At 44.3% G+C, this 22624-nt stretch overlaps 2 protein-coding genes across 6 annotated transcripts in view; one reads left to right on the forward strand and one right to left on the reverse strand.

The window, feature by feature from the left end:
- Positions 1 to 2502: 2502 nt before the first annotated feature.
- Positions 2503 to 14070, forward strand: LOC125446978 (ras-related and estrogen-regulated growth inhibitor-like). 2 transcript variants are annotated; one of them, XM_059640794.1, is made up of 5 exons: positions 2986 to 3038; positions 7786 to 7842; positions 9977 to 10072; positions 10158 to 10231; positions 11146 to 14070. In XM_059640794.1, the coding sequence occupies exons 3-5, from the start codon at positions 10033 to 10035 to the stop codon at positions 11623 to 11625; spliced, it is 594 nt and encodes a 197-aa protein (XP_059496777.1). In that variant the 5' UTR covers positions 2986 to 3038; positions 7786 to 7842; positions 9977 to 10032; the 3' UTR covers positions 11626 to 14070. The 2 variants fall into 2 exon arrangements, with proteins under 2 accessions (XP_048376995.1, XP_059496777.1); XM_048521038.2 differs by lacking the exon at positions 9977 to 10072 and having other exon boundaries at positions 2503 to 3038.
- LOC125446977 (transportin-3-like) overlaps positions 13812 to 22624 on the reverse strand; it is a 57706-nt gene continuing 48893 nt past the window's right edge. For all 4 annotated transcript variants that reach the window (XM_048521033.2, XM_048521036.2, XM_048521034.2 and 1 more), the window contains one exon: positions 13812 to 16421. The gene's annotated coding sequence lies outside the window, so the exon portion shown is untranslated. The remainder of the gene's footprint in view (positions 16422 to 22624) is intronic.

Genomic DNA, 22624 nt, shown 5'->3' on the forward strand with positions numbered 1-22624 from the left:
AAAGGGCATTAGTGAACCAGATGATTTTTCTCCCACCACAATTGGGGACGGATTCATGGGTCATCATTGGACTCTTAATTCCACATTTTTTTTGATCACATTCAAATTCCAACATCTGCCATGGCGGGATTCAAACCTGGGATCCCAGAACATTACCTGGGATCTTTGGATTAACAGTCCAGTGATAACACCATGAGGCAGTTGCCTCCCCTTCACGTGCCTGTCCAATATCTTGTTTGAAATCTTTAGTCTCCTTGGCCATTGTGGGCAGCGAGCTCTAACGCCCACTCACTGAGTTAAAAAAGAGATGCTTTTCCTCACATGCCTCCTGCATCTTGCGTCCAAAATCCTGTGTTCCTTAGTCCTGTAGCATTGGCTAATGAGAACAGCTTCTCTTTGTCTACTTATCTGAATTTCTCATAATCTTGTACATCTCTGTAAAATCTTGGAAATACATCGCTATTCTTTCAGTGCCAAAATCCTGGAGCTCCCTCCCTCACAGCACAACATACATCCCAGGAACTGCAACGGTTCAAGATGGCACTTTCTCCAAGAGTAACAAATGTTGGCGAAGCCAGCAACGCTGCAGCCAATGGGAAAAGCAGAACATGTGATCTCAGGCCACCTCAAACCTTTTTGTGACAAGAAGCACACGGCATTGCATTTCTTTCATCAACACGCCCTCAATCACCCACCCCCCTCCTGACCTTCATCCCAGAATCCAGCTGGGCAATTAGGGATGGGTAATAAATGCTGGGCCTAGACAGATGTCCACATACCGCAGTGAATAAAATAAAAAACTTGTTACTGAATGCCCACTTCCACTCAACTTGCTCCAGGTTTGAACACAGAATTGTTTTTTATTGAAGTTTTGAGAATTAGGTTCTGTTCACAGTGAGTTCTGATACAACAAAAAATCCCAAAATGTTTATTATAAGCAATGTGCAGGGATGAGTTATCAAGGATCCCAGTGAAAAGTGAACTTAATGAGATCGTAAATAACTTTGCAAAGTAGAGGTGGACAGGGTGCTTGATTCATTTGGGTGAACCCAGATTTAGGGACACTTTCAAAATTGGGGTTGCTCTTTTAGGACAGAGATCAGAAGTAATTTGTTGTTTTAGAGTGACTTTGAAATCCTTTGGAGCTCTCTCTGCCTTCGAAAGCAGTGGAGACGTGATCATCCAGTGCTTTTAAGGGACAGAAAGATAGATTCAAGAGTCACACCTGACATGAAATGTTAACTCTTTCTCTCAGATGCTGCCAGATCTGCTGAGTTTCTCCATCACTTTGTGTGCTTGTTATAGACCGTTGATGTTAGTTAAGGAAATAAGAGGTTATTAGGGTTGGATGGGTGTGTGGAATTCAGAACATAAACAGGGCAGCCATAACCTTATTGAGAGGCTTCAGGGGCTGAATGGCCTACTTTTGCTCTCAACGTTTGTACATGTAAATGTTATCACTAGCAAAATGAGTGATGCTAAGCCAACTTACTTTCTCTTCACAGAACCCCTACATCATGGAAGCAGGCCATTCAGCCTATCAAGTCCACACTGAGCCTCTGAACAGTATTCCACTCAGACCCACACCCTTTCCTTATCCCTGATTTCCCATGGCCAATCCACCCAACCTGCATACCCATGGGCCCCGGGGCAATTTAGCACAGCCAATCTACCTAACCTGATCATTGGATCATAGGAGGAAACCAGGGCACCTTGAGAAAACCCAATACAGACAAGTGTCTTGGCCCGAAATGTCAGCCTTCCTGCTCCTCTGATGCTGCTTGGCCTGCTGTGTTCATCCAGCTCCACACCGTGTTATCTCAGACTCTTCAGCATCGGCAGTTCCTACTATCTCTGATACAATTTTAACCCCACTGCGAAGCCTCTTCGAATGCCATTTCTGAAGAAGGGTCTAGGGCCTGAAACGTCAGCCTTCCTGCTTGGCCTGCTCTGTTCATCCAGCTCTACATCTTGTTATCATAGACATGGGGAGAATGTGGCAACTCCACACAGACAGTCGCCTGAGGCTGGAATCGAACCCAGGTCACGTGGGGCAGCTGTGCTAACCACTGAGCCAGCTGAATGCTGGCACTTTGATGTGGCCGTTCTGAAATATGTGTCTCAGTTGGTAGCACTCTCACTTTCACGTCTCTGTTTTAGGCCCACTGAGGACTGGAATGTAAACCTCAAGGCTGGCCCATCAGTACATCAGGGAAGGACAGCTGCATTGATGGAGTTAATGCCTTTTGGATGTTCAACCAAGCCTCTGTCCACCCTCCCAGATTCATTGGACGCCATTTTGAAGAACAAGGGAGCTCTCTCTAGACCAATATAAACCCATCAAACACCATCACATTGTTACATTGCTGCTCATGACAGCATGCTGTGTTTTAGCCATCTTCTCCATTCCCTGTATTACAACAATGACTAACACTTGTGCTCTGGCTGTAAAATATTTTGAGATGAACGGCAGGTGCAAAGGGCGCTACATAAATGCAAGTCTTTCTTTTTAGTTCTCAGCAAGCTGCAAGAGGGCAGTAGGACCCATAGGAGCTCTGTAGAAACTGCAAACAACAGACGTCAAGACTGGAACTAGAGTGGAACTGATTGTTAGGTGTTTGGTCCAAACTATTTAGCATCACATCTCTGAGAGAAAGAGAAAGAGAGAGGAGCTGGCACTCTCAGAAAAACAATCAACTGAAGAATCTGGGTCAGACTGAAGTTGCTGGGGCCCCAGCTCCAAACAGAGGAACTCTAGAAAATCTCCCACTCTTGGAATGTGGAAAGAAGCTTTGTCTCCGTTTTAAGCACGAGCATACAGGGCGGAATGCAGTTAGACAAGGACTGGATCCAAGTTCCGGTGAGATTGGGAACCCCAGAGCCCTTTCTGCTCAAAAACCCAGCTGGAAGCCCGAGCTGAGACTACAACATGAGCTCCAACTTCCAGCTGCCCCGTCCTTTGAAGAGAGCCCAGCACTTGGCCGGCTGCAGGACTGTGAGAGTGGCTATTCTGGGCCAAGGGGCTGTGGGGAAAACTGGTAAGGAGTACAAAAACCAAACCCCATTCCTCTTTCTTTTTCTGAGGCTGTCCAGATCCGTTACTGCATTCTCCAGAGACAAAATCAGCAGGAATCCTAGTAATTTAGCAGGGCAAGGAATAGACTGTGTTTGGGATTTTTGGTTGTTCAGCAGGATAAGAGGTTATACAGATTATACAGCACAGGATCATTACAGAAAAGGAAGAGGCCTTTCTGCCTATTCATGCTGGCCCTCTGTAGAATCCAGTCGGTCCTGTTGCCCTTGCTCTATCCCGTCGCCCTGCACGTTTCATTCCCTTGTATAATGATTGATCAGGGTTAAAAAGTGTTCACTGTGTAACTGTACGTTCCTGTTTATTCAGTATCAAAAAATTAATACTTAACCCTGTGGACCAGAAGGTTGAGGTTCATGTGACATTGCATCATACAGTACAGAAGAGAGACCCTTCAGCCCATCGAGTCTTTACTGTCAAAAATTCAATACAACCTACACTTCAAGAGCTCATCCAAGTACTTTTGAAAGGTTGTGAGTTTTCCCACCTCAACTATCCTCCCAGGCAGTGCATTGCACACCCGCAGCACTCAACAAGATCTTTATGAACTGGGCCAATGAGTGGCAGAGGGAGTTTAATTAAAATAAATGTGAGGTGCTCCGTTTTGGTAAGACAAACAAAGGTGGGATTTGCACAGTTAGTGGGAGGGTCCTGTGGAGTGTTGTCGAACAGAGAGACCTAGGGGTGCAGGTGTAAAGTTCCTCGAAAGTGGAGTTGCAGATAGACAGGGTGGCGAAGGAAGTGTTTGGCACGCTTGCTTTCATTGCTCAGAGCACTGAGTGTAAGAGTTGGGACATCTTGATGCAGTTGTACAAGACGTTGTGAGGTCGGTTTTGCAATACGTATGGGTTCTGGTCACCCTGCTCTAGGAAGGATATTACATTGGAAAGGGACCATAAAAGATTTACTCAAATGTTACCAGGACTGGAAGGTTTATGTATAATGAAAGGCTGGAACGTTCTTCCCTTGGAGCATAGGAGGTTGAGGGTCACCCTTATAGGGGTTTATATAATGATGGGGGGGCATGGATAAGGTGAATAGCAAAGCTTTTTTACCCTGGGTACGAGACTTCAAAATTAAGAGGTATAATTTTAAGGTGAGAGCAGAAAGATTTAAAAGGGACGTGGTGGGGGGGGCAACAGTTTCACACAGAGGGTGGTTTGTATGTGAAATGAACTGCCAGAAGAAATGGTAGATGCAGGTACAGTTATAACATTTAAAAGACATTTGGACGGAAACATGAATACGAAAGGTTTACACGGATATGGGCCGAATGCAGGCAAATGGGACTAGTTTAGTTTGGAAAACCTGGTCAGCATGGACAAGTTGGGCCGAAGGATCTGTTTCCGTGCTGTGTGACGCTGCCAAGATGTCTATAACATATCCGAACAGATTGATTAAAAAGAAAATTGGTTGGAATCACTTCTAATCAGAACTTGTTTGCTTCCTGCTTTTTAAAAACCCTTTTGTTCTCTCTTGACTGGTTCATCTCTCTGTCCTTCATAAAACACTGTGGAGTGATTAGTTACTAAAGCCTGCAGTTAACTTCTAGGTGCAGCTAGTCAAACACTGAAACTCCTTCCAAGTTCCTGAGCCTGTCCAAAACTCGTTCTCCTTGTGGGTCTGACTGTGGGAAAGGCAGTAATCCTACACTGATGTTTTGTTTTTCCTCATCTCAGGTTTTTTTTTAAAGATGTGATTAATGTCCTTGTTCTCAGCTTGAGGTTCAAAATCAGGAAAACTGAGGATGCCAATTGGCTTCAAAGTTTCCGACTGCAATTTTTATTCATCATCACGGAGAAATAATAATCTTTTTATTATTTATGATGGGAAGGTGGTGCATTCACACTGGCTGGCACCTCAAAGACAGTCTGGTTCAAGCTGTACGATGAAATGTTTTCATTTATATTGTGTTTTTAGCACAGCAAAACCATCCCAAAAAATCTGATTAAACTTCACAGGCATGCAAAAATGACAGGCAATCAAAAGCTTGGCCAAAGTGTTTAAGTCTAGGGAGCATCTGAGAAGAGGAGAGCAAGGTAGAGAGGCAAAGGGGTTAAAGAGATGATATTTGAGTGTTTATGAACTTAGTGAGTGCTGACAGTACAGTTGCCGATACAGGAATGATTAAAATTTTGGATGCATAGAAAGCAGAATTGGAGGAGTGCAGAAATCTTGGAGACTGCTCGGTGGTTAGAGAGATAGGTAAGGGGTGGGTCCTCGAAGGTAGACAAAAGGATGAGAATTTTGAACTGAAATATATAAACACGCTGCTGGCGAGATTAAACCTGCACAGTGGTACAGGTAACTGTGCCTGCACAAGAAAAGACAATCATTTTTAACAGTTTACCACACAGATCAAACAAGACTCAATTGTAGCGGAACTCTAGAGAAATAAGTATGGGTATAGTAATGGAATGGTTATATTACTGAACTTCTGGACATTAATTCTGAGGACTGAGAGTTCAAATCTCACCACACCAGTTTAAAAACATGAAATCAACTTAAAAATCTAGTCCCAGTTAAAGTAATCACAATATTGATGTAAAATTCCAAACAGTTCATTAATGCCCTTCAGGGAAGGAAATCTTACCCAGATGAGGTTTCACATGGCTCCAGACCCACATGATTGATCCTTAAATGACCTCTGAAGTCAACTAGCAAATTACTCATAGCAACCAGGGATGAGCAATAAATGTTGGGTTTTGACAATGACATCCCTGTCTTAATAATTTAACATAATTTTTAAAATGCTCAAATCTTTCCATTTGCATTTTTCCAAAATCTTGAAATAGGGAGGAGTAAGGAGTCACTTGTAAGACAGAAAGATCCACAACCCAAGTTTCGGAGGGACAAAGGAAAATAAACAACCATTCTGGAAAACCTCGTGAACACTGAGCTTGTGAATACTAAATAAAAATTTTTAAAAGAAAAATTCAAAATCATAAAGAGTCACAGGAAACACGCTGGAAAGTGGATGTCAGGAATGTTGGGTCAGCCGTGATCCCTTTGAATGGTGAAGCAGACTCAAGGGGCTGAATGGCCTCCTCCTGTTCCTATTTCTTATGCTCTCACAGACAGAGTAACTTGGCAAAAATTGTTCCCACTCGTGCAAGGATTGAGAAAGAAACGGCACATATTGAAGTAGATTGGTAAAAGAAACAATGGAGACATGAGGGAGATCTTTTTCATGCAGTGACAGATTTGATCGAGGTGTTTAAGAGGGAGTTGGATTGTTGTGTGAAAAGGAAGAATGGGCTTCAGGGTGAAGGCAGGAAAATGGTTGTCGGAGAGCTGGGACAGACAGATTGTATTGAATAGTCTCCTTCTGCACTGCAACCATTCTGTGATTTGGCCAGGTGTGTTTTTGCCATTCAGCAGCCTAATGATCCTTATTGACTAGTATCAAACATACAAGACCAAACAGTTCAAATCCATCTTAAAATGACAGATAAAGTGCATTGACGTAACCTTTAATATTGATTGGCTAGGGATGGTTCCGTGTTTGTTGTGAGATAGTCCATCTTTCAGTTTTTCTAATGTTCAAGACTGAATAGGACAAAATCTTTGTTCTCAGAGAAAAAGGATGAGTGTGACCTAATAAAGATCTAAATTATAACAGAAATGTTTCCACTTATATGGGTGGGAATAATGAGTGTGTAAAGGGGCTATACATTTAAGAAAGACACTCATAAACCTAATTAAGAACTCAGAACAAATAAATCTTTACCCATATGAGGCTCCGCAATGTGCTACCATGGGGAAAAGTTAAGATGGAATAGCATGGATATATTTAAGGGGAAGCTTGAAGAGAGAAAGGAATAGAAGTACATTGGAAGCAGCTTGGAGAAGATTCACTTGGCTTCACTGCCTGGAAGGGATTGTAAGGGAAAATATTTGGATGAGTACTTCAAATATCATAACATTCAAGGGTATGGGACAAGTGCAGGAAATTGGGATTGGTGCAAGTTTAGTGGTAGTCATGGTGGTCCAGAGTCGATGGGCCAAAGGGTCTTTTCTGCACTGTATGAATCTGTGAAAAAGGTTGAGCAGCTCAGGCCTACACTTGTTGGAGTTTCAAAGAACGAGGGATGATGTTACTGCAACAAATGATTTTGAGGCAACTTGAGAGAATACTGCTAGTTGTTTCCTCTGAAGAAAGAATCTTGAATTTCGGGTCACAGTGTAAAAACAGAGGCTTCCCATTGAAGACTCAGCCAAAATAATTACCTTTCCTCTCGCAGGTTGCCACATTGGTCAGTTCTCTCAGACAGCAGAGGAAACTAGATCATTGAGTAAATTCAGGGTTGATTTGGACAGATCTTTGATAGACAAGGGAGTTGAGGGTAACGGCCACAGCTAGGAAACTGGGTGTATGGAGACAATCAGATGAGCCACTATCTGACTGAATAGCTAAGTCGGCTGAAGGGGATGAATGGTCTCCTCCAGCTCCTATTTCTTATGATCACACGATGCAAATTGTTGATCGGTTTAGGCGAACAGGGATGGGAGGAAACCAGCACAGAACGTATGGGCTGAGTGGCCTGTTTCTGTGCTGGAAGCTCACGGAGCATCCACTGATCATCACTGATTAAACAATGTTGAAGTACAGAGAATGGCAGTGCAGATCAGGACAAGGACAGTCAGTAGAGTATTCCACTTCACACTTAACTCTCACACCTTTGCTTTTCCAGCAATCACTGTCCGGTTCATAACTAAAAGATTCATTGGAGAGTACGATCCAACTTTGGGTGAGTATTCATGGAGTGCCTTCTGAAAAAGATTCCTTTGAGTGAGTTGTCTGCTCTGTGTGTCTGTGCCACTGTCTTGCTGAAAGGATATTTACAACATTGCAATAACAGGGCAGTAAGTGCTATTCCACGTGTCTCTGTATTTGTTGGGATTTACAGTTAATATAAACACCTAGCCCTTTTGGACATTCTATTGCACTCTGCAAGACTGCCAACAGCTACATTATCTCACTGATGTGTAGTGTGTGTATGTCTATCACTGCAATACAGAATGATAACAGCAGGAATGTCTCACTCCCATACACAGCTTGTTCCAGCATGTGAGAAACAAGAGATTGGAGTTGTCAACGTTTCACCCACAAGCTGAAACCTGAAGCTTCACGGACAGGAGTGAAATTCAGCACTGCAGTCAGGAGATGCCTCCAAACAATGGAGTGCTCAGTAAACTCACTGCAGGGACTCTCAAGCATAGCAGTGACATATAAAATAGTACAGCACACACTGTACTCGTATCTCAGTCTTCATCACTTGAGGAAGCTTTCTGCTTCACAACAACTTGCAGTTATTGAGCCCCTAAACATTCCAAGGCCCAGGGACATACTAAAGCCTGGGGCAGCTGCCGCCAAGGACGGTAGGGATTGGCTACTAAGTGTATTCTGCCGAAGTTAACTGGGGTCTGGTCAGTTATCGAACCCTTTCCTGCCCAGTCCCTCAAACGCATGTAAACATAATCTTGTACAAGTGACAAATGCCTTTAGTTGATTGCTGGATGGAGTCAAACTCCAATGTTTGCTTCTTCATATGCTACTGTACAAAACCACACTGCCTTAAAGACCAAGCAGGTATATAGAAGATATTTTTAATGAATAAAACATATTTTTGAAATTAAAAAGCACATTTAATGAAACATGTGAGATTGTTTAGGGCAGCAAATAGTGTCCCTGAGCCAGGCGCTCCAGTTCAAACCCCATTCCAGGACTTGATGTCTGGAGGAGGTGTGGTCATAATGTGGTTGAGTGCCGATGTGCCAGTCCATCTCATGCCAAAAGGCTTGGTACATTGCCAACGATAGACAGGAAGAGTGGAAGAGATTCCTGGTCAGCCACATGGTGCAGAGATTGACAGAGCCTTTACTGTCAATATCTGTAGCTCTAGAATACATCATGCCCATAAAACGTGCATGGTGCCACCCATAGAACCCAGAGTCCCTCACTGAACTGTAACACATCACTGCTATGTTATGAGAAATTAACATGTAGGTTTTTTTAGGACTGACTCCTTTTTTTTATAGAATGAGAAAAAGCCTTTTTAGTCTATTGTTTCCACACCATTCATTAAACATCCATTGTTATAATCCCATTTGCCAGCACTTGGTCCGTTGCCTTCAATGCTATGGTGTTTCAAGTGGTCGTTAAATATCGGGGTGGCATGGTCGCTCAGTGGTTAACGCTGCTGCCTCACAGCACCTGGGATCTGGGTTTGAATCCACCCTCACGTGAGAGTCTGTGTGGGTTTCCTCCGGGTGCTTCAGTTTCCTCCCACGGTTCAAAGATATGCAGGCTAGATGGATTGGCCATGCTAAATTGCCCATAGTGTTCAGGGATGTGCAGCATTGGTGGGTTATAGGTGATGGGGCTGGATGGGATGCCCTGAGGGTCAGTCTGTTTCCACACTGTAGGGATTCTATGATCCATATTTTAAATGTCTTGAGGGCTCCCACCATTACCACCCTTAAAGCATTGATTTCTAGATATCCTGTGAATTCGCTTATTTTCCGTGACAACCCTCCCACTCCTTATTTTAAAACTCTACACCCCCCCAAACCCTGATATTGATCTCTTTTCTAAAAAAAACAGGATTTCACCCTATCTGCCTTCTGCCCATCAGAGCTTTGTACACCTCAATCAGATTGCTCCTTCCCCACCATGCTCCAGCTGTCTCTACAAGGGAAATGACCGCAACCTGTCTAGTTTCTCTTCACAGCTATATCACTCCAACCCCAGTAACAGCCTGGTAAATCTTGCTTGCACCCTCTTCCATTGTAAAGTCATTCTGTAAATGTGTCAACCAGAACTACAGCCAGCTATTAACATTGTGCCCCGCTCCATCATAACCACCTTGCATTTGTATTCAGTGCCTTAACTAATAAAGCCAAGTATCCTAAAGGACTTGGAGAGAGATTAGAGGCTGATGGAGGAAATGGTGGAACACAGGGCCCAGGCAGCCACAGGTATGGTTACCAGTAGCAGAACATTGAAATTGTGAAAATCTCCAGTAATGTCCAAACTGCAACTAACATTTCCACTCATTCACAGAAACAATATACAGACACGTGTCCTCAGTGGATGGGGAATGTGTGCAGTTTGAAGTTCTGGATACTGCGGGACAGGTAACGTAATCACGAGGTCATCATGAACAAGTGGCATTGCATCTGGAAACTGGGTTTCAAAAGCCATTCAAATAAAATACTTCAGCTGCTGGAAATCTGAAACAAATGCACAAAGTGCAGGAGAAACTCAGCATGTTGAGGCAAAAGAGGAACAGAGTTAAATCTTCAAATGCAATGTGACTTCTTCAGAGCTGAAAGGGGCTGACAAAACGATTTTTGTGTGGCTAACAGAAGGGAAGCGGGAGCAAGCAAAACAGATGGTGGGGAATGGTCAGAGCAAAAAGATAAAGGGAGTATTTGAAAATAACTCCACAGAGGCTGGTATCCTGTCACCAAGTCACCCTTTATTTACACTGATCCAGCTCCCTCAGAGCCAGCTCTCAGTGAGCAGGACCCTGACACAGTCAGGGCTCCCTGAATGAACCAGATTAACAGCCCCATTCAGGGAACACATTCTGAGGTTCACCTGGCTAACCTTGTTGTAACTGCTACAATACCAGTCGTGATAGAGATGTAAAATAGGCATAAAGGATCAGTGTAAAAAAGACAATGGTCCATTTTTCTGAGAGCAAAGTCAACCAGACAAAAAAAAAAATACAGCCATAGGCTAGGGATGCAAGAAAAACAAGGGATTCACTGATATTTGTTTACAGCGTTCATTAAGCATATGGAGAGGTTACAGCTAATTAGAAAAAATTCATTTATACAGCAACTCATATCAGGATTTTCCAAAATGTTCTGCAGCCATCAAATATTTTGTAGCATAGTCACTTGTGGTGTTCGGAACATCTCATAGCAAACCCCCACAATCAGCATTTAAAACAATGAGTGGTAGGATAATCTGCTACTGTATTCCTCTCAAAATGCAAAAAGGGAATAAATAACTTTTCTTTCCCCCCTCCCACTCCGCAAAGGAAGAGGACGCAATGCTAATCGAGGAAAAGATTAAGTGGGCCGAGGGCTTCATCATTGCCTACTCGGTGACAGATCGGTGTAGCTTTGACGAGGTTCTCAGACTCCGGTTCTTGATCAGCCATGTCCACTCCGGCTTGAAGCGGAGTCACAATGATGCCCCACCCCCAGTGGTGATCGTCGCCAACAAGAAGGACCTTCAGTACGACCGGATGGTGACCACAGAGGAGGGTGATGGCATCGCCCGGGCACTCAAATGCCCCTTCTTTGAGATCTCGGCCCGGGACAGCTACGAGGAGACGGTCGGCGTCTTCAATTTGCTTTACCGGGAGATGGCGACCAGTGGAGCACTGTCAACCTTCCGGCGGAAAGTCTCTTCGAAACTGATGGATAAGATACCCAGGATCCCTTCAACCACCACCATGAGCTTGTCCACACGGAGTTTCAGCTTGAGTTCTGTGAAGGACTTCTTAACCGATTAAGCTGGCATCTTGTGGAACGGCTATCCAAAAGACTCATCTCTGTTTGGCCGGCTGGAGCAGCCCAAAGTAACTTGCAGCCAGTGAAGTACTTTTTGAAGAGCAGTCACTGTTTATAATATAGGAAACAGTGGCAAGCATCTTTGGCACAGCAAGTTCTCTCAAACTGTGACATGAAACAGATGTTGGTTAAGGGCTAAATATGGGCCAGAAAGAAATCCTCTACTCTTCTCCACATTGCAAGGGATCATTTATAGGGCCTCAGTTTGAAGTCTCATCTTGAAATTGGTTGCTGTGGAGTCAGGCTGAATCATAGAGCTTTTTCTGCTGACCCTCAGTATGGGAACAATAGTTAATTTCAAGGCTTGCAGGACACAGAGGTTCTCGATGAGCAGAATGGCCTCCTGTATTGCAATGACTAGGACTGGGAGCCATTTATTTGTTTTTAAAAAGCAGAGAAATTGAAAATAAAGCCCACAGGATAACAGATGCCTTACAGGTAACTTCACAAGTCTGTTGAACTGGTTTAACATTCGTGAAGTGGCTGAACTACTTCCCTTTTCTCTATCCCTCAGCTGTATATATGCAAAAATTTGCAGGTGGTTGATAGAATTTATATATTGCTGTTTACTGGATATGAATAATATATGCCAAGAGGGCAGAGGTAGAGACTAGAGTCGGCTCTCAAATTGCAGGAGTCACCCAGTTGAATTTTTATGTCATTTCCTGCAGTGATGTCACATTCATGTTGGGAAATTCCACAAAATTAACAAACTTTAGTTTCAGTGGTAAAACTGAGGAGGAGTAACTAACCTTTCTTTTTAAACTGACTGTTACGGAGAAAGTGAAGGGGATGCATGCAATATACGCTTTCATGGAGAACTGACAGGAGGTGGAATGGTCTTCTCTACAGGGAGTTTTACACAGCGGACTGCATCCTACATTGAGCAGGAGCACAAGTTATGCCATAGTTACCAAATGTAATTTATATACACGGACAGAAGGTGAATTTTTTTTTAAAAATCCCTTCATTTGATGTGGGCATCACTGGCTAGGCCAGCATTTATTGTTTATTTCTAATTGCCTAGAGGGCAATTGACAATCAACTACATTGCTGTGGATCTGGAGTCACATGTAGGCCATGGTAAGGATGGCTGTTTCTTTCCCTAAAGGACATCAGTGAACCAGACAGGTTCCATACCCCCACCGCCACCAATTGCGATTTGTTTCATGGCCGTCATTAGAGATTCAATTCCAGATTTTTAATTGAATCCAAATTCCACCATCTACCATGGTGGATTTGAATGGTGTCCCAAGATCATTGCTCGTGTCTCTGGATTAGTAGTCTAGCGATAACACCACTAGGTCATTACCCCTCTTAATAGGGGAAGGCAGAGCAGCTAGTGGATAGAAATGGGTGCATATTAGATCCCACATTTACCATAAACAAATTTCTCTCACTGTCAGTCTGAGGGTGTCCATTCCCAGATACAGAGGAACTAGGAGTAGGTGTAGGCAATTTGGCCTATCAAGCCTCCTCTGCTTTTCAGTATGTTCATGGCTGATTTTCCATCTCAAGGTCATATTCCCACTTTTCCCCATCCCCATACCCATACCTGCTGATGCCTTTAGAATCTTAAAATATTTTCAGTAACTACAGAGGTACTCCTGAAGCTGGGCCGACAAAGAATGCGGCTTAATCCAATTAAGGCATTACAATTCATTACATCTGAGATCTTTTGGCACAGTGGGCAACATTCCTATTTCTAGACCAGAGGCTCTGGGTCTGCAAGTTCCATGCCAGGACAAGTTATGTGTGCACCTCCCACAGCCAACATGGCCAAACAAGTTGACTGTCAGCCTGTAAATACACCCAATGGTTGGGAGTAAGAGTGGGAGAGTCACCCGAGCAGCTATCCTGCAAAAGGCAAACCATGGCAAGCACTTCACCTGCAAGTGTGGACTAATCCAATGAAAATCATTGGTCCAACCCTGGGAAATGAGAATGGGAGAAAAGGCAAACTACCAACATGGGGAGGGTAGGAAAGAGAAAAAAAATTAGTAGGTAGAAGTCATTCATTACAATTGAGAGAAAAGACTTGATTAAGAGATATGTGTTAGTTACATCAAGGAGAACGGGGAGCTCCTCTAAAGGCAATGGGAATACAACATAAACACAAGCAGCAAGATTTTGTTCCAAAGTTTAATATAAAAAAATTCTGTACACTGGCACATGTTAATACCACCACTAAACACGGACAAAATATTTCACATAAATCAGACAGACGACACGAGTGTTAAATTAACTCACATTTGAAAGGACTGCACAGTACACAGAGGACAAGCCATTTGCATTTAACATCTGCTTTTAAATTGCTGCAAAACTGAAAAAATAGAAGTTGTTCTGAATTGTTTAAGCTTGTTATTAAAAAAAAATTTAAAAACCCATCACTAGTTTGTGTTGCTTTTGACTCTTCCCCTGCCAAAGATTGCTGGGTTCAGCAAATGGCACCCAAGGAATTTAGCTCATCACTGGCCATTGGCTGCTGTCTGCCCAATGGCGACAGGAATCAGTAACAAATGTCACTGTTGATGTGCCCAGTCATAGTGCAAAGGCCTCCCAATCTATGCATCTATCCACTTTGCCTCAGAACAAGCGTGGCTTTCCAACAGGTTCGCCAAACAACCTGGCACACAGCTCAATCTCAGTCAAGAGCAGGATCTCAATCAGCATCCAGCATTCATTATTGGGTAATGAGTAGAGACCTCCAGCAAAAAGGTCACTGGAACTCGCTGCTACTGGTGCTCATGTGGACAACAGATGACTACTGCTTTTTCTGCTGTGACCCCAGTTTGGACCTTTTGGTCATCCAACAAAATTTGGATTCGTCTTCAGGGTCGAAAATAAATTCAGGTCACACCTGGGGTACTATGCAGGCATCACCAAGGCAGGATTGACATGGAAAATCAGGTGTACAGAAACAGGACAAAAAGAATAATAGGTCTCCCTTTTAAGACTGAGGGGCCTTAGCAACACTCCATCTGTGTTGCTTGGAGGGTGCATGCATGCCAATGGGTTCTGGTTCTGAAAGTTGTTGCAGCGCATGTACTTCACAGGTCCATGAAGTGACTGGGAAAATAAGTGGAAACATGGGCATAATGGCTTGGAATTGTCTTCCCCAGATGATAGAGGAGGCTGGGACTTTAAATTTATTCAGATCTTTACTACACAAAGTATGGAGTGCAGACAGGAAAATGGAAGGGGGACCACAACTAGATCGGTTATGATATTATCAAATGGTGGTGGAGTCCCGAAGGGCCAATTGGCCTTTTCTTGCTCTTCAGAAATAGAACAATAAACCTGCCTCACAGATCTATAAAAATATCCTTTCCTGGCAATCATCTGAAGGCAGAGCTCATTTATCTTCAGCATCCTCACCATTCATGTACATATTGCTGGCTGTCACCATGGCTATTATTTCAGCTGATGCATCCCACGCAAACTTGCCCAAGTTAACTATCCCAGAAACTCACTGGAATAAGCAAGTGGCCTTGAGTTTCTTTAAAGAAATACACTCAAAAGGTGCTTGTTTACAATGCAAACAGTGGCTGTTGCATGTTTGTGACAAACAGCAACAGAATCTTAAAAAATACAGTTCTTAAATAATTACAATTCAGAAGAAAAATGTTGAGAAGTTGGGAAAGAGAGAAGGGTCAGTTTGGACAACCTTTAATCTATATAGCAGAAATCATTCCAGATTCATAGATTTGTATCTGGCTTCAAAAGGGAGGCTTGGGTTAAAGGAACAAATTTACACTTGCCCAGTTCTCAAAGAAGTCTGGGCTGCTGCCAGGATTATAGATGTCCAAAAAATGTCAAATATGATGAATTATTAGTTCATATTTTAGGAGCAGAAGCTTGAGATAGGAATAATGAGACCACTGGAGATATTCCTAAACTGAAAACACAACCCACTAAACAAAGCAACATTCCCTCAGTGTTGCATTCAGTCTGGATTCTGCATTCAAGACCTAGGATTGGACTTGAACCAACAACCTTCTGATTTAAGGTCAGTGCTACTAGTTGAACCAAACTGCTAATGAAGTTGCCTAAACTGGGAAAGGTTAAGCTGTGTGCATGCTTTGGTCCTGACCTCCTTTAATCAGCCCATACATGGCTGCAGAAGCTCCAAAACCCAAACTTAATCATCAAATCTTTGCATCCCCTCGGGAATCCATTACTTGTTAATGCAAGAGATACAAAATGGTGGGGGTTCAAGTTGGAGAAACTGTTATTTCACTTTCTGACAACGGGAATGAGAAGATTGACAACATTCACCTTTCAAATACAATCAACACCTTACCAGTGAATATTACAATGCAATCATTTTATATTAACTCAATATACACTGGTGCTTCCTTGAATTAATATTGCGCTAGTTATACACAATAATCCAGCCAGACCTGGTAATATGCAGCAAAAGCCATCACAACTTTGAGCCACCTCCACCCTGGATGGTGGCCATTTCTGATGCCAGTACTGAAACAAGGTGCAACTGTAACAGACAATTCTATCTGATGAATTCATCTTGATTGAGACAAATAGAACAATATTCTCTGTTTCTGAAGTCATGATAGTTGGATAAGATCTGTCCCATTTCCCCACCCACTCGCAACCACCCGGATAATTGCTTGTGAAAGCCAGTCTCTGTTGCTTTCTCTCCTGTTTAATGAGTGCTGAGCAATTTATTCCTCTCTTTTAATAGTGTCTCTGGGTCCAGAAGAAGGACTTTGTATGACTAGAATGGAAAAAGAGACTAAAATTAACAGTTGATATGTTTTGCTGCCAATCTTTATTCTAATCTTAAATCTATTAGGCAGAAAAGAGAGGGACAGGCAGAGAGAGAGAAAAAGAAAGAAATGGAGGGAGAGGGACAGGGGGAGCACGGGGCGAGGGCAAGAGCGCGGGGGGGGGCGAGAGCGAGAGAGTGCGCGAGAGAAAAAGAGGGGGAGAGAGAGAGAGAGTGCGCGAGAGACAGAGAGGGAAAGAAATGAGAGATCATTGAAGGTAGCAGGACAAGTGGAGAACAGTTAATAAAACAAACAACACCCTCGGCTTTATTAATAGCCGCATAAAGTACAAGAGCAGGGAGGTAATGCTAAACCAGTACAGGATACTTGTTAGGCCTCAGCTGAAGTACTGAGTGCAGTTTTCGTGCTGCAATATAGAAAGGATGTGAAAACATGGGAGTAACTGCAGAAGAGATTTGCAAGAATAGTTCCAGGAAGTGAGAAACCTCAGTTATGATGATCGATTGGAGAGGTTAGGAACGTCCTCCTTGAAAAGGAGGCAGCTAATAGGAGATCTGACAGAAGTTTTCAAACTTATGAGGAGTCCTGATGGATAGGGAGAAACTGCTCCCAATCCTACAATAATCAGAACAAGATGGCATGGGTTTAAAGTGATTTGCAAAACAGTAGATGTGAAGGGAGATAAAAACTTTTCATAAAACAAATGGTTCGGGTCTGGAATCACTGCCCGAGTGTGGTACAGAAAGGTTCAATGGAGGCATTCAAGACAGCATTAGATGATCATTTTAACTCAAAATAATGTGAAAAATGTGGGTAAATGACAAGGGAATGGCACCAAGTCACTATGCTTATTTGGAGAGTTAATACAGACATGATGGGCCAAATGATTTATTAACTGTATCTTGATACACATGACAGTAAAGTATTGTTTTGTATGCTTTCCAGGCAAATCATACCCTATTTTAGTACATCAGTAGTAGAACAGAATGCAGGATATACATGTTATAGTATGGAAAATAAAATTTGAAAACTGCCAGGATAGTAAGAGTCTGTCAAAGACTGTTTCAGACAAACAACTACATATTAAGCATAATATGACAGGAAGGGGAAACAGGGTAAGAGTCAAAGCCATTAAACTAACTCAACACAAGCAACTATAGGATACACAGGCAGGTATAGATAAGCATAGAACAATGATTGTGTGACTAGATTAGTCGAGTAGATTAATTAGGTGGGCACCCGTGCTGGCATGTTTAGGGAAAATGCGACGTGTGACAGATAAGATAAATACTAACATGAGGTAGCGAGGCCACTTTAGGTTGAAAAAACCATTGTGGCAGAAATAGCAGTAGACACCTAATTATAATAAAATAAATTAGAGATCGGTCTGAAGCAGAAGAAACCATTGTGGCAAGATAAGTGAATAGGCATTATATTATGAACTAAGTAGAAGAGGAAAAATCCATGGTGGCGGGAGTGGAAAGGTAAGACAAGCTGACACCATTGGGTTGTGATAAGATAACTCGGACTGACAAGGTTGGGCATGCTGATAAGCTTAGCCAGAGGATGATAATGAAATGGTATAAGTCGTGCGAGCCAGAAGGGCTTGGGGGCACTCTAGGAAAACACTTCTGGGTTGTCACGGCGTTTATTTGCAAATAAAAGATCATCTTCTTGAGGAACTCTCTGCATCTCCGGGTGTTTTTCTACCACAATAGCTATAGAGAAGGTGCAGAGAAAGATCAACTCTAATGTACGAAGAGGTTCATAAGTCTGATAACAGCGGGGAAGCAGCTGTTCATAGAATCCTTACACTGCGGAAACAGGCCCTTTAGCCCAATTAGTCCACACCGACCCTCAGACCATTCCCTCCCCTCCCCCCCCGTCCCATTTCCTCCCAATAACCCACCTAACCTAAACGTCCATTAAACTATGGGTAATTTAACATGGCCAATCCACCTAGCCTGCACATCTTTGAAGTGTGGGAGGAAACCGGAGCACCCAGAGGAAACCCACGCAGATGTCGGGAGAATGTGCGAACTCCACAACAGACAGTCGCTTGAGGGTGGAATCGAACCTGGGTCCCTGGCGCCGTGAGGCAGCAGTGCTAACCAGTGAGCCACTGCGCTGCCACGAAGTATTTTCAAACTTTTGTACCTCATGCCCAATGGAAGAAGTTGGAGAAGAATATAACTGGGGAAAGAGGGGTATTTGATCATATTGGCTGTTTCCCAAGGCAATGGATGGAGTCAATGGAAGGAAGGCTGATTTCGTGATGGAACTTCTGCGCCATAAAACCGAGGGCGGGGTGGGGGGTGGATTTTTTTGAAAGTAACGTTAGTTGGAGTCAAGCACCACTGCAAAACAATACAATGTGATTTTATTGGAGATAATGGGAACTGCAGATGCTGGAGAATTCCAAGATAATAAAATGTGAGGCTGGATGAACACAGCAGGCCAAGCAGCATCTCAGGAGCACAAAAGCTGACATTTCGGGCCTAGACCCTTCATCAGAGAGGGGGATGGGGTGAGGGTTCTGGAATAAATAGGGAGAGAGGGGGAGGCGGACCGAAGATGGAGAGAAAAGAAGATAGGTGGAGAGAGTATAGGTGGGGAGGTAGGGAGGGGATAGGTCAGTCCAGGGAAGACGGACAGGTCAAGGAGGTGGGATGAGGTTAGTAGGTAGCTGGGGGTGCGGCTTGGGGTGGGAGGAAGGGATGGGTGAGGGGAAGAACTGGTTAGGGAGGCAGAGACAGGTTGGACTGGTTTTGGGATGCAGTGGGTGGGGGGGGGGAATAGCTGGGCTGGTTGTGTGGTGCAGTGGGAGGAGGGGACGAACTGGGCTGGTTTAGGGATGCAGCAGGGGAAGGGGAGATTTTGAAACTGGTGAAGTCCACATTGATACCATTAGGCTGCAGGGTTCCCAGGCGGAATATGAGTTGCTGTTTCTGCAACCTTCGGGTGGCATCATTGTGGCACTGCAGGAGGCCCATGATGGACATGTCATCTAGAGAATGGGAGGGGGAGTGGAAATGGTTTGCGACTGGGAGGTGCAGTTGTTTGTTGCGAACTGAGCGGAGGTGTTCTGCAAAGTGGTCTCCAAGCCTCCGCTTGGTTTCCCCAATGTAGAGGATGCCACACCGGGTACAGTGGATGCAGTATACCACATTGGCAGATGTGCAGGTGAACCTCTACTTAATGTGGAATGTCAATCCGACCCCACCACCCAAGACATTTTTCCATCCCCACCCCTGTCTGCTTTCCGGAGAGACCACTCTCTCCGTGACTCCCTTGTTCGCTCCACACTTCCCTCCAACCCCACCACACCCGGCACCTTCCCCTGCAACCGCAGGAAATGCTACACTTGCCCCCACACCTCCTCCCTCACCCCTATCCCAGGCCCCAAGATGACATTCCACATTAAGCAGAGGTTCACCTGCACATCTGCCAATGTGGTATACTGCATCCACTGTACCCGGTGTGGCTTCCTCTACATTGGGGAAACCAAGCGGAGGCTTGGAGACCGCTTTGCAGAACACCTCCGCTCAGTTCGCAACAAACAACTGCACCTCCCAGTCGCAAACCATTTCCACTCCCCCTCCCATTCTCTAGATGACATGTCCGTCATGGGCCTCCTGCAGTGCCACAATGATGCCACCCGAAGGTTGCAGAAACAGCAACTCATATTCCGCCTGGGAACCCTGCAGCCATATGCTATCAATGTGGACTTCACCAGTTTCAAAATCTCCCCTTCCGCTACTGCATCCCTAAACCAGTCCAGTTCGTCCCCTCCCCCCACTGCACCACACACACAACCAGCCCAGCTCTTCCCCCCCACCCACTGCATCCCAAAACCAGTCCAACCTGTCTCTGCCTCCCTAACCGGTTCTTCCGCTCACCCATCCCTTCCTCCCACCCCAAGCCGCACCCCCATCTACCTACTAACCTCATCCCACCTCCTTGACCTGTCCGTCTTCCCTGGACTGACCTATCCGCTCCCTACCTCCCCACCTACACTCTCTCCACCTATCTTCTTTACTCTCCATCTTCGGTCCGCCTCCCCCCTCTCCCTATTTATTCCAGTTCCCTCTCCCCATCCCCCTCTCTGAAGAAGGGTCTAGGCCCGAAACATCAGCTTTTGTGCTCCTGAGATGCTGCTTGGCCTGCTGTGTTCATCCAGCCTCACATTTTATTATTAATGTGATTTTATTGACTGGGATGAGATTAGATTCCCTACAGTGTGGAAACAGACCTTTCGGCCCAACAAGTCCACACCGCCCCTTGAAGCATCCCACCCAGACCCAGACCCATGCCCCTATAACCCACACATCCCTGAACACTACGGGCAATTTGGCATGGCCGATCCACCTAGCCTGCACATCTTTGGACTCTGGGAGGAAACTGGAGCACCCGATGGAAACCCACGCAGACACGGTGAGAACGTGCAAACTCCACACAGACAGTCGCCAGAGGCCGGAATCGAACCCAGGTCCCTGGCACTGTGAGGTTGCAGTGCCAACCACTAAGCCACCGTGCCACCCTAATTGGGATTTGGACAGATGTTACCTGTCAACGAAATGCACATGCCAAATTAGGGACTATTTTAAACATGGTTTAATGGGAAAGTCAAGGGACAAGAATTGTCTAATTACTTCTCAGTGTAAGGCTGAGATGCCGACAGGATGTGCAAAGGCAGTAGTAGAGATTCTCAAAACGTGAAGGATACAATGGGATCAGGCAGCAGCCTACTGATGACCTACTTGAGGCTGATGTATATTTTCATCCAGCACAGAGAGGATAACCTCTGTGTGCCATTCAGCCTCAACAAAAACCCAAGTGCATGGAGGGGAATCATTATAGGAGGGAAGGACAGGTGAAAGCTCAGGTGTTATCTACATCTTCCTCAATAACTTTGCTTGATAAAAGGAGTGTCCAATTCAGCTTGACCAATCGGACTTGGCCCTGAACTCTGTTAGTTGTTCTCACCAAAGGTTCTGTATCAGTGAGGGTTGCAAGTGATCAATATTGAGTCAGGGATATTGGGGAAAGAAATGAAAATCAGTCAGTACCTTTGGTTCCCTAATGCAGACTGCATGCTCATTGGCATCAGCTGAGAATTTGATTGAACGTGGACTTAATGTTTTCACAGTTGAGTACCTTTGCCAAAACCTAACTTGGGTCAAATGAAAAATGGCCACTAGGGCAAAGTATGAGACACCTATCAAATGAAGGTGGTGAGCACAGCAAGTTGACACATCACCAGATCCATGTCATTCTAGGGAAAGCCCACATCTCATGTTTCTTACAAGATTGCATAAAAAGAATTCAAAGTAGAAACACATTAAATATGGCATCTAATAGGTCACATATAAAATGCAAGATCCATATATACAGCTCAGAACTTAAATTATATTTTGATGCTCTTCAAGTGAACAATTTCACTTCAATTCTCTACAAGCTAAACGGATAATTGGTAAAAAGACACTTGAGAAATGGAACTTATGCTATTCTCACTCACGGACCCAGTGAGACGTGCACAATTGCAAACTTTATTCAAGGGGATAGTGATCAGGAAATCTTGTTAATTATTTTGCTTTTCCAAGGCCCACCCCACAACCCCTACTGTGAATCAGCTGAGTTGGCACTGGTTTAGGGATGTTCCTAGTCTGTGCAGCCTTGAACCACAGCAAACAGTCAATTTAATCATACTGAACGTGTGTGCGAATCACAACTTGTGTGTCAGTGAACAGGGATTCCTCCTCGTGTTAAAACGAGACAGCCTGCAATATAGAGCTGGCGATTGGTGGCTTTATTTTTCTTGTAAACCTTATACTTTTGGATGAGATTCAAACTGTACAAGAAAACAAGCTGGCCATTTCTGAAATTAATATTTATTAAGCTTCCTGGATGCTGCCTCTGTTTATATCCAGGCATCATTAACGGCTGAGCGTGCTAGGAGACAGGAAGACAGCTCATTTGTTTGGGAATTTAAATGGTCGAAGCAGCAGTTCGGAACGGTGTTGCTCTCCACCCAGGCTGGCCACAGGGACTGACCACAAACACTGCTGCTAGCTGCCTTCTGTGGGTTGTCTTCAAAGAGTAAAAAAAACACAAGGGAGTTGGCACAGAATGCTCAGCCGAGGGGAGTGACAGCCGTAGCAGCGCAAACAGACTGAGTCTGTCGGCTGCT

Source organism: Stegostoma tigrinum, chromosome 38 (assembly GCF_030684315.1).
Source record: "Stegostoma tigrinum isolate sSteTig4 chromosome 38, sSteTig4.hap1, whole genome shotgun sequence".
NCBI classification, from domain to species: Eukaryota; Metazoa; Chordata; class Chondrichthyes; order Orectolobiformes; family Stegostomatidae; genus Stegostoma; species Stegostoma tigrinum.